The sequence below is a fragment of the Ptychodera flava genome, chromosome 4 (genome assembly GCF_041260155.1).
Source record: "Ptychodera flava strain L36383 chromosome 4, AS_Pfla_20210202, whole genome shotgun sequence".
Classification (NCBI taxonomy): Eukaryota; Metazoa; Hemichordata; class Enteropneusta; family Ptychoderidae; genus Ptychodera; species Ptychodera flava.
This window is the reverse complement of record NC_091931.1, coordinates 25990103-26004836: the sequence shown is the minus strand read 5'-3', so window position 1 is coordinate 26004836 and position 14734 is coordinate 25990103. Positions and strand designations below refer to the sequence as shown.

The following is a 14734-nucleotide window of genomic DNA, read 5'->3' as shown; positions in this document are numbered from 1 at the left end:
ACACTTTATCTAATTGATATGCATGAGATGTACATTCCTGCCAGACATAAGCTGTAACTTGTGGCAAGTTTTTCAGTATTCTGCTTCTGTATATCAACTACCGTGTCTGACCCTAATCAGTTTCTCATGCTGAAATTTCGAGTATTCTTTTTGTCAACACAGCTTATATTGTATGTGTGTAGTGATCATTATTTATTGTTTACGAATGAATTCTAGTCCGGACTTGAGTACAATTTTAAAACATAGGGCCAAAGTCCCTGAAGCTACTATAGACATGGATACAAAATTAAGTATTTCCTGACTGTATGAAATTATCTCACTAAGGTCATCCTTGGGACATGTAAACCAAATATTAAAGCTGTCTGACCAGCGGTTTTGAAAAAACAAGCGACTCAACAGTTGACAGAGCTCTACTGTGTTATGTAGAGAATAACTTTTTGTGACACATGTACTGATGAAGAAGGTGGATATCTTTGATAGCTCATTTAAGGATGGCCTGACCAAAAAAGGCAAAATTAGCTGCAAAAATACAAAATTGACGATTTCATCATTATTTCAATATTACATTAAGATAAAGCCCAGGAACCTGTATACTAAATATCAAAGCTATCAGATGAGTAACTTTTGAGAAACAAATATTTGGACCAAAAATGGCAAAAATTTACCCAAAAATACAAAAATTGAAGATTTCATCAAATTTCAATATATCACACTAAGACAACCCCGAGGAACCTGTATCCCAAATATGAAAGGCATCAAGACAAGTAGTTTTTGAGAAACACATTTTTTGACCAAAAATGGCAAAAAAGCACCAAAAATACAAAATTGCAGATTTCATCATATATTCAATATATCATATTAAGTTCATCTGTAGGAACCTGTATACCAAATAGCAAAGCTTTCAGACGAGCGGTTTTGATGAAATAAAGTTTTGACCAAAAATGACCAAAAAATTCCTTAAAAATACAGATTTGCATATTTCATCACAATTTGAACAAATCTAAGTTGGGTTATCCCTAGTGAACTGTATACCAAATAACAAAGCTATCTGACCAGCGGTTATGAAGAAGATTTTTTACCAAAAATGCCTTTTTTGGCACTAATTTGCATATTTTCAACAATATCAAAAAATTCAAAAAAATGGTTTCTCAAAATCCTATTTTTCATCTACACAACAAATATCAAATCAGTAAGTACTGCGGTTCTCGAGATATTTGAGTGGGCGGACGCCTCACAAACGGACATACATACATACATACATACATACATACATACATACAGACATGCATACATACATACAGACGCCGGACGGAATCCCATCCCAATAGCTTCTATAGACTATAGTCTATAGTAGCTAACAATAACAATGGAAATTATACTCATATAGGTTGTGTTGATATGCTAAATACTTGGCATTAAATTACAGTTTAAGGATTCATTGCAGAAAGTGTAGGGAAACCACAAAACAAAAGTTCTGAAAAAAATAGCCAAAAGATACAGCTTATGGAGCTTTAAATACCAAGTGACTAATTACAGTTGGTGCCATAGCGTGGCAAATTCAATAAGGCATATGGGCAAAGACAATACAGTTTGAGAATTTGAATATCTGTCCCTAGGGAACGTTCTACCTTAAAGGTATAGAGTCACCTGTAATCTGAATATGCCCATATATGGTCAAAGGGACGTTCCTTGGTATTCAAAATGCCCATGTGAGGGCGCTGTTTTTAAAAAGCCGCCACCCGCTTAAAATCTGTGATTGGTTAGATTTTCTCTTTCCATGGTAACTGTGGCAAAATTGGAACAGGTGACAGTATACCTTTAAATGCAGATTATGGTGATAGACAAACCAAGACAAGAACATACCACTAAGAATTCTTTTCTGTCCACTCTTTGGTTTCCATCCCTGTCAAACATGTTGAATGCAATCTGAAACCCTGCCTTTGGTTCTGCAGGAGAATAACAGAATAAGAATATGAATGATACCCTGACCTACTCGACAAATGTATTTGTTGAATATAAAAGCTGAAAGTTAGAAAGCACCCACATCACAACTGCATGTCATCCTTCACACGCCGCTGTGGGAAACAACAAATTATAAGTGCTTAGGATAGGCATTAATTGCAAGATATTCAAGTAGTATTTCATTCTACTGCTACTGACCCTATCAACAACTTTTTGTACCTTTTTCTTTGCCCCTGTTTGGTTGGATTCCTTTGTTTTTATTGAATGCTTAGACCTTTGCTCATGGAAATAGGGTGAAAGTTAAGACAATCTTATTATTACTCTGTAGTTATTGTGCTGCATTGATTTGCAAGTATAACAAACAACAAATAGGTAAAAGTCAATAAATAAAATAAATAAGAATTATTTTTCTGAATAGTATTGACTTTGAAACTATACCTGTCACAAACCTCTGAACAAGTTAGAACTTGGAGTGATGGGGTTATACAGCTTTCATAATTACTCGAACACAACAACCCCAAAAATGTTCTTCTTCCATTAAATGAAAAAAATTAAGAAAAGTCTGCAAAATTACTTACTGGTGAGAATACATAACAGGAAGAGATACTGTGTGTAGGAGATGATTCCTGAAAATAAACAGGATGAGAAAAGACTATTATACCCTCATTGCCTGTGTCAAAAGTTGGAACACTTGCATTTTAGCAATACTGCCACCTATTGTCACTTGTGTGCAATTACTTTGTTTGTTCAGATGTGCCTGAACACTGCACCTGTGGATTCTGAAGTATTTGCTGGCGGTATTGCTGAACAATCTCATCTATTTTGGCCACCCACATATACAGGGTGGCTGAAAATAATACAATTCTTGTTAGTCATGCTAGGATGTGAATCCAACCTTCTCTCTGTTGCTATTAGTATTAACTGGTGGAGAAAACCTGCTGTTTACGTGTTTCTCTTCCCTGCCCAGACAGATATCAAGAAAGTGAAAGCTTGGATAGTCAAGTATGTTTTGACAACTGCTGGGCTAAGTAGGTGATGATGAACTGAGCTGAGCTACATGGTTCAATAGTCTCTGTATTGATGTATCATGTTGTGCACTAAACATACATATAAACACTCAGTGTAGTGGATAAAAGTCACAAAAGGTGAAGGCGTCTTGCTCCAATAGATATTGCTCAACTTTTCAGAACGTGCTTCTACGCAGCATGCAAAGTATACAACGAACCTTCTCGACAGGATAGAAATGTCAACGTTTTTCGCATGCATCTGAAAAATGGTGTTCCTGAACTCCACTTTGGATTCAGAAGTTTACAACTAGTACATGTTGTACTACTTTGATGGCTGAATACTTCAATATTTACCCTGCTTCCATTGCTCAAAACAATCAGAATTTACTGGGTTTTTCATGTGCGGTATTGAGTTCACTGCACATGGTACTTAAAAGTGGAGTACACAGATGCTTCTATCATGTTTCACCATGCTGAGGGTTAAGCACTGTATAGGTTACGTGTTTGGCTTATTTTGATACTTTATAGAAGGGCTTTGGCAAATGGTAGCCTGGATTAAGTGTCCAAAAAAGTGGAAATGGTCACTCCAGACACTTCCTCTACCATTTCAATCATTTTGTCACAAAGGAAGTGTTGGCATTTGGTCTGCTACGAACTTTGATCAGCATTTCCCATGTGTTCCACCCTGCACCATGGTACTGACTTGGCAAACAGGAAAGCCAGTTGATACACGCCTTCCTTTCCTGATTTTTGGGTATCCAAAACTACTTTGAAGTATTAACATCTGTACTTTAATCTTCAAAAATTTACTGTGAAGAGTATATTTAAGCTGTGCACACGCCTGTCTGTCAATCATAGTTTCCTTTTTCCAAGAAATCAATGATTTGAAGAAAAGGTAACCACGGATTGATTGAGGCGCTTGCAGTCAAGACTGCGTTTCCTGCAGTCTGGCGCCCTCTACCAATTGGTATTTGCGGCAGCAAGAAGGCAAATCATGCACAGCAAATCGGTTTGATGGTCAAGCACAAACATTTGCTTTGCCGATTCCGCACATTGAAACTCTAGCCACCACTGGTACAGCCAGTCAAAAGAAAATCCACCAATATATAGCATGTAATTACAGATTATTAAACTGTGAACAGACACTTTGCTGCCAGAGACGGCCCACCATCAGCGATGAAATGAAAATGGGAAAAAAAAGGCCAGTCACGGGTCACTTGGTGAGGTCATTACCTCAAACACTTGCGACAATATTTGCTCTTCTAAATTGGCAAGGGTTGAAAGAAGCAGGCCTGCAACATTCTGGTAATGCAGAGTAAACAGAACTTCAGAACAAGGGAATCTCAAGTCCCCTCCTGAGTCTTGAACGGGTCATTAAGTTCTGAGCATTTGCCAATATAACTGTGTCTTTCACTGGACTTGAGTCATCAAGTCAATATGGCCTTGTCCTGTAATGAACACTATTCCATATTAACTGCCATGATGGATCATGGCATATTTGTCTACAATGTATGCATTCGATGGACTACATCATTTTATTTCCTTTCAATGTTGTTGGAATTACCGCTTTATGAAGTGATTTGTCCATCAAGCAAAATGATCGCTATAAAGTCCCACTGTGGTATAATTTCTAACTTTCCACTAGGATCCAATATGTACACAAATTTTGATTTTGTTTCGCTTTGTAAACTCCCTAGGTCTGGGGCAGTGTTGAAGAGCGAGCTGACATAAGCAGAATGGTATGGAACACAGACACGTTCCCTACTTCACAGGATGAAAGGCGCTCACTGGGTTTGAAACGCAAGTTGTCAAACTATGAGATATATACAGGTTTGTACTGAAGGAATCCTGTGTAATATCACGGCAAGTTTCCAGAACATGGTTTTCAAGACAGGTATAATGTGGCTTGTCCCTTGCACACCATTTGCCTTCAAGTCCAAAACAGCCTATGTACCATTGAAACAAAGCAGTTCAGAACAGTTTCGGGACTATGGTAAGACTGCAAGGGATACAATCTGCTGGGTGATGTACAGTAATATATATACACTCACACTTTGCCACCACTTTACAAGAAACTGAATAAACACAGGGATGGTTTGTTGAACGTTTTCACAAAACAGACAGTGGCTAGAAGTCACAGAGTTCTCACATTTAGGTGTTTTGTCTTCTAGCGGAAAGTGCAGCCTACATACACAAACACGGATCTCAAGTTGCTTGCGGCCAGCCAGTTTTTTATCTGATCACCTCACTGGTTTTCTGTCAACATTGCTGAAGGACTGTAGGGTTCACTGACCAAGTACAATGCTGTGATGTTAATCTTTAAAACTTGAACTTACTTGTTGGCACGTGTTGATTCAACAAATACTTGCTGAATTATCTGGCGGGAGTTCATGGTTTATTATTGTCCGCCAGGTCAGCAATGTGTACATTACAGAGATTTAAAACAAATAGATTTAAAATACAGATGTAATTAAATGCAGCTGCAAAATTTACAGAAAAATTAAACATTGCTGAAAGTTTATCAAACAATTTTTGAAAGTGAAAACAACAAACAGGGTTGGGGGGTGATCATTTACATACTTACAATTAAATATTGATATACAACAATGTTGAATTGCCTTCTAGAAATATGGCATTGACAGTTTGTGTAAAATTTCAGAACAATTTCCTATAAATTAAAACTATATTATCAACAAACAGCCAGTTTTCATGATGGATGTGACCAACTGACAGTTGAAGTCATTCATTGAGACCTTCTGTACATTAAAGCCATTGAAATTTGTTCTACTGGTAATGCCGATAGTATTCTCAAGTTGCTTGATAGAAAGTGTGCAGTAATTAAAAGTTAATCTAAATATAATGGAATTAAGTTGAATATAGTCCCAGTAAATGAAAAAAGTTAATCTACAACCTGTTTGGCAGTGGCAGCGTAATGAGATTAGAGCACTTCATCATTAGAATTAGAATCTGAAATACCGGGACATGAATAGAATATTAATCAATTTACATTCATGTCTTAGCAAGCAAAGTTGGTATGGAGGAAGATGTTGTGATATGTGTAATATGTGGGGAGGTGAAACAAAGGTGACAGTCATCCAGTGCCACGTTGGAAATACTGAAGTCAAGTTCACCATGACCTTTGAGTGAAATTGACGAAACATACAAATGTTCATCCTTTTCTGGTACTTTGCTAAAATCTAAGCTGGGTGTTGTGACAGGAAATAGAGGATTGTATGCAGGCTTGTACATTAATTATTCATTGGATTATAGTGGTATACAGGAACTTGGGTCACAGTTATCACTGAAATAGTGGGGCATGACACAATGTGATTAAAATTCACTACTGAGGGGAAGACTGAAGAGAAAAGACCATAATACCATAGTGTAAAAGACCCACCCATCTCTACATCGGACTTTAATCAGATTGGGCATGTCATGACACTACAGTCAATTTATTTTGGTCAAGGTGACCTTGACAGGCTGTGAAGACAAGAATGTTGCATTGATGGAAAAAACAGTACATTTGAATTTTTTAATACGTGTACCAACTTATGTCATATGGTAATCATGGGAGAAATTCTGGAAGAAGTGGTATCAGTTGTATTGACTGTTGGAAATAAATTACTACATATGAGAAATGAAACTAGACCATGAAACGGACAGCACAGCTGGACTGGTGGACTGTATGTGTCTATATCCACTTATCTCTGTCAACTCCAATCAAAGAAGAGCTGCAGAGGCAGAAATGAGACTTCACATAAGCAGCGATAGAAGGAAAATGAGATCTGATTGAATTACATTATTGACAAATCCAGTTGTAAAGTGTGTTTAGAGGCATATAAAGTATGCCATGGTTCCATTAGTGACTCAAGACCGACTCCTTATAAAATGTCCACGTCAACATACGATAAGTTTGACTACCATCATACAGTCGATGGTTGTTAATACCGGTCCTACAGGTAAAATGATAATTAAGAATGCATGGGGATTCTGATTTCATATTTTGACAATATAAAAACATTGAAATTCAGGACAATTAAGTAATACACTCAGAAGGAAGTCCAGTAGTAATCAACGCTCCCTTTCCGGACTTAAATAATATTATTTCTGGCATCAGTGCTAACCATTGTAAATATCATTAAAACTTAAAAGGGTTAGCTGATATTGGGGTTTTAATTTTGTTTTCATTCTTCTGCAAAGCTAAACTATCCGCGGAACTACTGCAGTTCAAAGGGCCGCCAGACATGTAATACCGGTACATGGAGTGCAACACAAGCTGTCTTAGGAAGGCCCAGTGTGTTTGTTAGTCGGCAGCTGTGTTGTCAGTTTTGACAGTGGGTGGCTGGGCTGCTTGAATTCACCGCCGTGGCGGGCCTTGGCAATACAACACCAATTTGTGCCTTGTTTTTTGGGCAGACACCAGTTGGTGGGAGCACGGAACAAGCTCAAGCAGATCGAGCCTGCATGCATTGCACACCCTCTTAGAAAGGCCCATTGTGTTTCTGGTATTAAGATGATCAATTCTCTGGTGTGGGGTGCATCGTACTTGTAGCAACCTGGCCTGATTTCAGATCCCGCGACATTCGGAAACTTTTCGCTCAGGGAATAACTCTCACTGGTTACAGACACGGGTCTGTACAGGTTAGAAAATTCATGTGATACAAACAGATAAAGCAGGTTCTGTTGGTTCAATTGCAATCTATCCTTGTAACATACACTGGAGAACTGCCATTTAAATCTTATGGAGGATCAAAGAAGTACTGGGGAAAAGAATCGGTTGTTTTGATTTGAAATCCCTACTCCAACTTTAAGTGCCCTAACAACAACCTCCTTCTTCAGTTATGTGTTCTACCAAAACACTCTCCTCTTCAAGTGAAATTGATCCACTTTGTTTATACACAGAGGAAGCAAAACACACACTTGATCCTTTGTTGATTGTACTGTGTCTTCTTGTTTTTCTTACACAAAAAACTGTCCAGGATCACTGCGCACTGTCTGTGTGACCAAGGCTCAGCCATAGAAATAAAATTTTCTACTCATTTATAAAGACTGGGTGCTGGAGTCACCGAGTATAATGACGAATAGTGTTTGCCACTGGTCTTTTTAGTTTGTGGAGCAGGGTACTTCAACAACCCATTTAATCATAAAACTTGTTGAACTTTTTAACTGCTTTAACAGTCGGGGAATGCACTTGCCGTGTTTTGATGTTACGTTATCTGTTACAAGCTTTGCCCTAGATGGTGTCATGAACAGTATAGTGCACTGAGCTATAGGTTTTGGAGCATCCTTACCCTTTGAACTTATAAATTACGCTGACACCCAATTGGACACAAAATAATCAAATAAAGATGATTGTGCTCGTAGGTTTGTTACTAAAAATAGCATCACCCACACGACTTTTGCTGCTGAAGTTGGATACGGTTTGTCAGTTCTGCGGATGTGTGTATAGTGACACTATTTGTCATTGGACTCATTTGCATTAAAAATTTCCATTCTTATGGTTTTGATCACAACACAGATGGTAGCTGGTGCCATTTACGTCAACCCTGTACACTGGCATAATTTCCGGAAACCCTTGTCAAACCTTTTCAGACTAATATTTATCTTTTGGCATATTAACTGTAGAAATGTGACATCATTTCTAAACTATCCTATTAAAATATGCATACATAACAAGCTGCCTATTATAAATGGCGAGACACATCCATATGCATGGATGACAGCGTATGTAAAATGAGTTTTGGAGACTCAAAGAAAAGAGTCGTGCTGATGTGAATATAGCAACTACAATATTAGCAACTGACTATTTCAATTACATTTATTGTCAGAAAAGTTAGAAGACAGAAACTTCATCATTATTAAAACTTAACCGGATTACACGTAACTCCTTGACCATACAGCTAAATTATACAATGTGTAATAAATAACTCCTGCTGTAAAAATGTCACATGTGCTTGCACATTTTTTGTTCATACCAGGTGGGGGGGGGGGGAGAGATATGTATTTAGACTTTAATCAATTAATTTCCCACAGTCAGAGGGATTTCGATCTGCATACCAAAGATATTGTTTCTTGGCAGAGTGTGGCTTCCGGAAGGCAGTGGTCGATTGACTTACCCATGGAAACATTATCAAAAGTTTTATCACAAAATCCATCCACAAATATGACCTTTACTGAGAATTCATCCCCGGGATTATCTGAAGGAAGTCCAGGGCTGCACGGAAAATGATTACGAGATTGTTTCTCACCAACACATGACCTGACCATAAAATTTGCGGTGCTCAGCCTCCCAGATTAGCCCAACTTTCCTCCGCCTTCGTGACTGAAGCAGGATCTCGCAGTGTTTATAAAATATATATATTGGTAAATCCTGGAAAATATACCTCTGATCCTTGACTTAAGTAGGTGGCTACTGCTATGTAAGCAAGACGTCAAGTGGAATTAAAAGACCATCAAAACACATCAAGCAGCTAAAATTAGCCCTCCTTAGTGGCAAGAGTCAGCATATACTTGTCGCAATTCAGCAGAATAACTCTGGATCCAGGAAAGCATTGTCAAGTGTTTTGAGACTGTCCCCAGACGATGCTCATTATAGGATTTCCTTGTCAGCACTTAGAGAGCCGGGGCACCCTGTTCTATTTCAAAATATTGAAATCACTTGCTTGCGACTCCCACATGATTTATTGTGAAATAGGTTTGGTATGTTATTGCACTGGTAACAATTAGTCTGCATTCTATTGTAAATTAGTCGTTTCCCCCTGTGGTCTGAACCTACGGGTACGCTCTACCGTCCCAGAACATGTGTTCATTGTTCAACCATGCAGGTTTTTTTGTTCAGACAGCCTCCAAGGTATATGTCTTGGCTGTAGCTGTATTGTCTTCACCACAGACATCAGATACATTATCAGTATACCCTATCAGGTCAGCTAGGTCAAGCCAATTCTACGCTTATCAGGCTGTTGTTATCAATGTAATATCTGATATCTGTGATTGGTTTCCTGGCTGCCAGACACTGTCACAACTATGGCAAAAGAAGCCATCAGCTACAGCCTTTCTCGTTTTCTAATTTTTTGCCGTTGAATTTATTTAGCACAGAGCCCATCTCTGCTCTTCACTCAAACTACTCGAGTTTTATTTTCATTTCTTTTTGCTGTTTGAGAATCCTATAAAAAGTAATGGGTATGACCAATCACAATTCCTCAGAGTACTTGTTACTGTCATTTTGTGCATGACATCAAATTTACCAATCCTAATGTAAGCTTCTGCTTGTCTATCCTGCTGATAAAGGTTTTTCTTGGGCAAGTGGGGGATGGGAAATATGAAAAAAAAGTTGGCAATTTGAATGGCAGAGTATGCAATCAATGGAAGGATGAGGAGGTGTGTGCGTGTGTGTGTGTGCCACCATCAGTGGGCTTCCTACAATTGTTGGAAACGGGAAACTTGGGAAAGACGTTTCAAACGTGGGCAATTAACCATTGTGGATTGTGGGGAATGACTGTGTGTGGGAGAAGCATATGACATTTTATGGATTATGTGAAATATCACGTGTTCATTATAACAGCTGTACTGTAGGTCTCCAAGGATATCCTGGAGTCATTTTCCAGACTCTAGTGAGGCATTCTGATTATCTGTATCAGTCTACCTCACTAAAGATACCAATCTAAATCTATGTTCTATTGCATGAAACTCTTCTCTGCCGAACACTATACACAGTTCGAAGTCTGCCTCATTGCATTAATTTATCTAGGAACCTGAATTCCAGTTTCACACAGGCTTCCTTGTCTCATCTGTAGAACACTGTGATTAAATACCAACTGTAGCCAGTACAGAGCAAGCTATAATGAAAACTGACAAAGCTGAAATCTAACAAACAGCATAACCCCAATTGGTACAACTATACCACTCCACAATCCTAGTTCAAATGGAGGAAGTAGAGAGGGACACTTTGTTATTTGACAAGGAAGAGGCCATTTTATGCCCGAGTGTGGACATTTAGTGTCTTATTTTCAAAGCGATATATTCATAGCCATGAATGTATTATTTCCAAAGCATGTCAAAGCAGTGTACTTACAACTGCTTTGACTAGCACTGGGGACAAGTGTAATTCTACCAAAGAACTGTCACTAACATAGCATCAGTTGTACGCTTAAAACCTTACTTGATGTGATCAAGAATTTGAGAGAATTCATCTCGATATTCATTTAGAAACCCCAAAAGTAGGCATCTGAGAGTATCTGAATGTGTCCCTGCAGGCATGTTCACAATTTACATGTTCTCTTTCTTACATCAAAAAGCTGCATGCTATACAGTCTGAAAATTTTTGATATGATCTGTGCTTTTGGCTCAGTCTACACTTAAAAGTGCACCATTTGATATCTGAGAGGAGAGAACATAGAACTTTTTTGAATATTGTCAATGGATAAATGTGACTTAAAATATGGCTGTGAAGTACAGAGGGGAAAAAGCAAAAATACTCGGCGATAAAACAATCATTACGGAGGTCTCCCTAAAGTATTTAGCCTGGGTTCATTTCCTCAACCTTTTGTTTCCTGAAATAAAAAGAATTCATCCGTAACTTTGTGGACAAATTAATCTGCTCGAAAATCCCACATAATCCAAAGTTCATGCGATGTTTGTTGAAAAAGGTAAATTGTAAACTTCGATCCCATCTGTTCAAGGGAAGTTATACCAGTCAGCTTTGATTAGGCAGTTTAGTCATCCTTGACATAGTATCAAAACTTAGGAGCAGAAGTTTCCATAACATCGGATCCACTGACAAAATATGCCCGGTAATCTATATTGAACGGTTCGCAGAAGGTAAACTGAGAGTGTGGGAAATTTCAAGTGGTAGTCAATATCTTGATAGTTTAAAAGAACCCAATCACAATACATCGATAAAATATGCGTCGCAATGTAAACATTATTAGGAAACAATATAGTCTTTATTATGATATTTCACCGGCTCGGCTGATGTCCTCAGCTCATCAAATTCTAATTTGGTGTTGCTCATGTGTTCTTTTTGTGTGGTATTTAGTTATCTAGTAACTACTCAACAAGTGGAATAAAATTAAATGATGAGTGCCTAGATCTCCATATACGGTATGTTCGCATCAATAAATTCTGACACTGCGTTTTTCACTGTGGGAAGAGCTAGGCTACGTGAGATTTACAAAGCTTGTTATAGCCTGAATCTGTCAAAATGTTTACCCAGCAGTTGATGTGTTTGAGGATTAAAATTGTTGCTCAGGACGACTTATCAGGTGTGGTTGAGTTTTTGCGAGCGGGTGATAAGTGATTAACTACTGAAAGAAAACTTGGAAGCGGGTGATAAATGATGAAGTACTGAAACAAATTTCCCACAGAGGTGTTAATAGGAAAGACGACCTGAAATAATACACACGACCTAATATCAATTGAGATTATATAAATTAGTGCTAGGATGTGCGTCGCCGACAGTAAGGGTGTTAGAAAAACGCAAGATAAACACGTGATTTTCATTCAAGCTCCTTATTGTGTAGCGAGTAACATCTCAAAGGTTTGCCTCCAAAGAAATCTAATTTGAAGACCACGATGGTTGCAGCACGTAATCGCTTCCATGTCATGTCTGAAGACGATATTATTAAGGAAAAAGTGCATGGAAGAGTGCCGCAAAACACCAGAAGAACCACAAGCTGGAGTGTCCGCATGTGGAATCAGTGGGCCGAGGCGAGAAATGTTACAGAGGTTTTGGGGAAGCAGCTACAAATTCCCATGGCAGACAATCTGGCAGAGTTTTGCGTTGATGATTTAGATGTGTTCCTGAGCCACTTTGTAATGGACGTAAGAAACAAAGAAAAGTGACCGTATGCTCCCGACTGTCTCAACTACCTAAGCGCAGGAACCGCAACTGTAACGCCAAGCAGCCTTACTGTGCGTAGTGCAAACTACTCGAAGAAGTTCAAGAAACCTTGCGATTCACACTACCGTCATGAGAACTCCCAGTACATGGACGTGATATTATCATCAGATTCGGATGTAAATTTTGACCTAAATTTTGATTTTTCAGAGTTAGATGATTGATGATATATGAGTTTCAAAAGGATTTCTTGAGTCATTGACTGTCAGAGACTCAATTGCATGTTAGCTGGACGGCTAGAAGTCGGTCATCACCGGCTTGAAACACAATAGTATTTTGTTCGCAATTTATCCATAGACCGCAAGATGTGATAAGTCGATGTCATGGTGGTCTGATGGGAAAAATTAGGTTGCCTGAAAACAAAACATTTTAATTGTAAGCACTGTCCGACACGATGATAAACGCTAATCCTGGGTTTTTGGATTCCGCGCTGACTGACAGGAGTGATAAACGCTAATCCTGGGTTCCCTGTTAGCTCGTTACAACACTAATCTGAGGTCATGAGTGTATTAATAGGAAAATAGTAAGGTTGTTTGGGGCAGACACTTCACCACTGGACTCAACTTAAATTATTCAAATAACCCTTATCCCATAGTGGCCAAAATCAATTATCACTGTAAGCACATGGTATAGAAAATATACCATACAGTGTGTATATCTTCTTCATATAAACTGTGGATTGCCATGGCTAGAGATGAACCATGCCTAGATCGGCATCTGCTAGGTTGGTTTTATATTGAAAAAGACACATTATGCTGCATACTAGTATTAATACACACTGATTTTGAAATTAACTCTTCAGCAAACCAACTCTTTACGTGACTCATAAATGCATTTTAAGAATGAGAACCTTCATCTAAGATTGCAGTGTGATGATCGTGTCGGTCCCTAGTTACACAGACTATCATGCAATATGCGTGGCTGTCTCTTTCTGATTTATTATGTGTACATCTCCAATATCTAGAACACATGGGCAAAGAAGGGGGGGCACATACCACTGTCACATGGAAGGCAAAACTGAAAATGAGGAGGGGGGTTTACGAGAGACTGATGTTGATAGGTATTAAGACAAAAACTACTTTACAAATCAGTTTTGTTGACCATGGAGGGAGGCCAGTCCTTGCCACTAATCTCTTGATTACTGATAAAAAATGCATAGAAAAAACGGAAGGAACTCAAATCAATCAGACCAATTCGCACTGACACATGTTGAACACCTGTATGTAATAACAATGTATGGGAACAGTCATTTTAAAAATGTAAATGTCTTCAAAATAGTTTGGGTAAAATTGAACATATGGAAACAATCCAGTTTTGTTTGATGTGATAAATCATCAATGTGTCGGTATGAGAGTTCATCTGAGGTTTGGGGTTTTTTTTACAATAGCTATGATTAGTCATTTTTCCTTCCACTGTTTGTATATGACTACTGTCTGCAATTCTTTTTGCTAAGCCTGTATGAAAAGCTGACATTTTGCTTGATGTTAACACTGATACCAATATTTTAGTTGTTGACATAATATCCTTGGTTCTCTACCAACCAACTGTCAGACCCAGTACATTTACATGCAGATTGCACACGCACGCACACATGCACACACATACACACACACACACACACATCATGTAAGTTGGAATTGCTGGTGTTGACTGTAGCTGGACCATCACTAAAGCTTAAATCACAGAGAGAATGGTGTAACAGTTATATTGAAGTTATTCATTAAAGATTGCTTCTAACCTGCCACTGTTCTGGTGGCAGTATAACATCAACTTTTCCTCTGACCTGTTTTTTTTAACTGGGCGAAGAGGGACAGAGATAAGGGTGTCTGTCAGCTGTCTGCCTGTCCGTTCATGTCACCACAAGTACATG

At 38.4% G+C, this 14734-nt stretch overlaps 1 protein-coding gene across 7 annotated transcripts in view; it reads right to left on the bottom strand.

Moving 5' to 3' along the window:
- The window catches only part of LOC139131294 (calcium uptake protein 3, mitochondrial-like), a 98438-nt gene that overhangs the window by 14310 nt on the left and 69394 nt on the right, over positions 1–14734 (bottom strand). For all 7 annotated transcript variants that reach the window (XM_070697287.1, XM_070697288.1, XM_070697289.1 and 4 more), the window contains exons 4-5: positions 2541–2588; positions 1864–1946 (exon numbers count right to left, since the gene is read on the bottom strand). In XM_070697287.1, coding sequence (XP_070553388.1) covers positions 1864–1946; positions 2541–2588 — 131 coding nt within the window. The remainder of the gene's footprint in view (positions 1–1863; positions 1947–2540; positions 2589–14734) is intronic.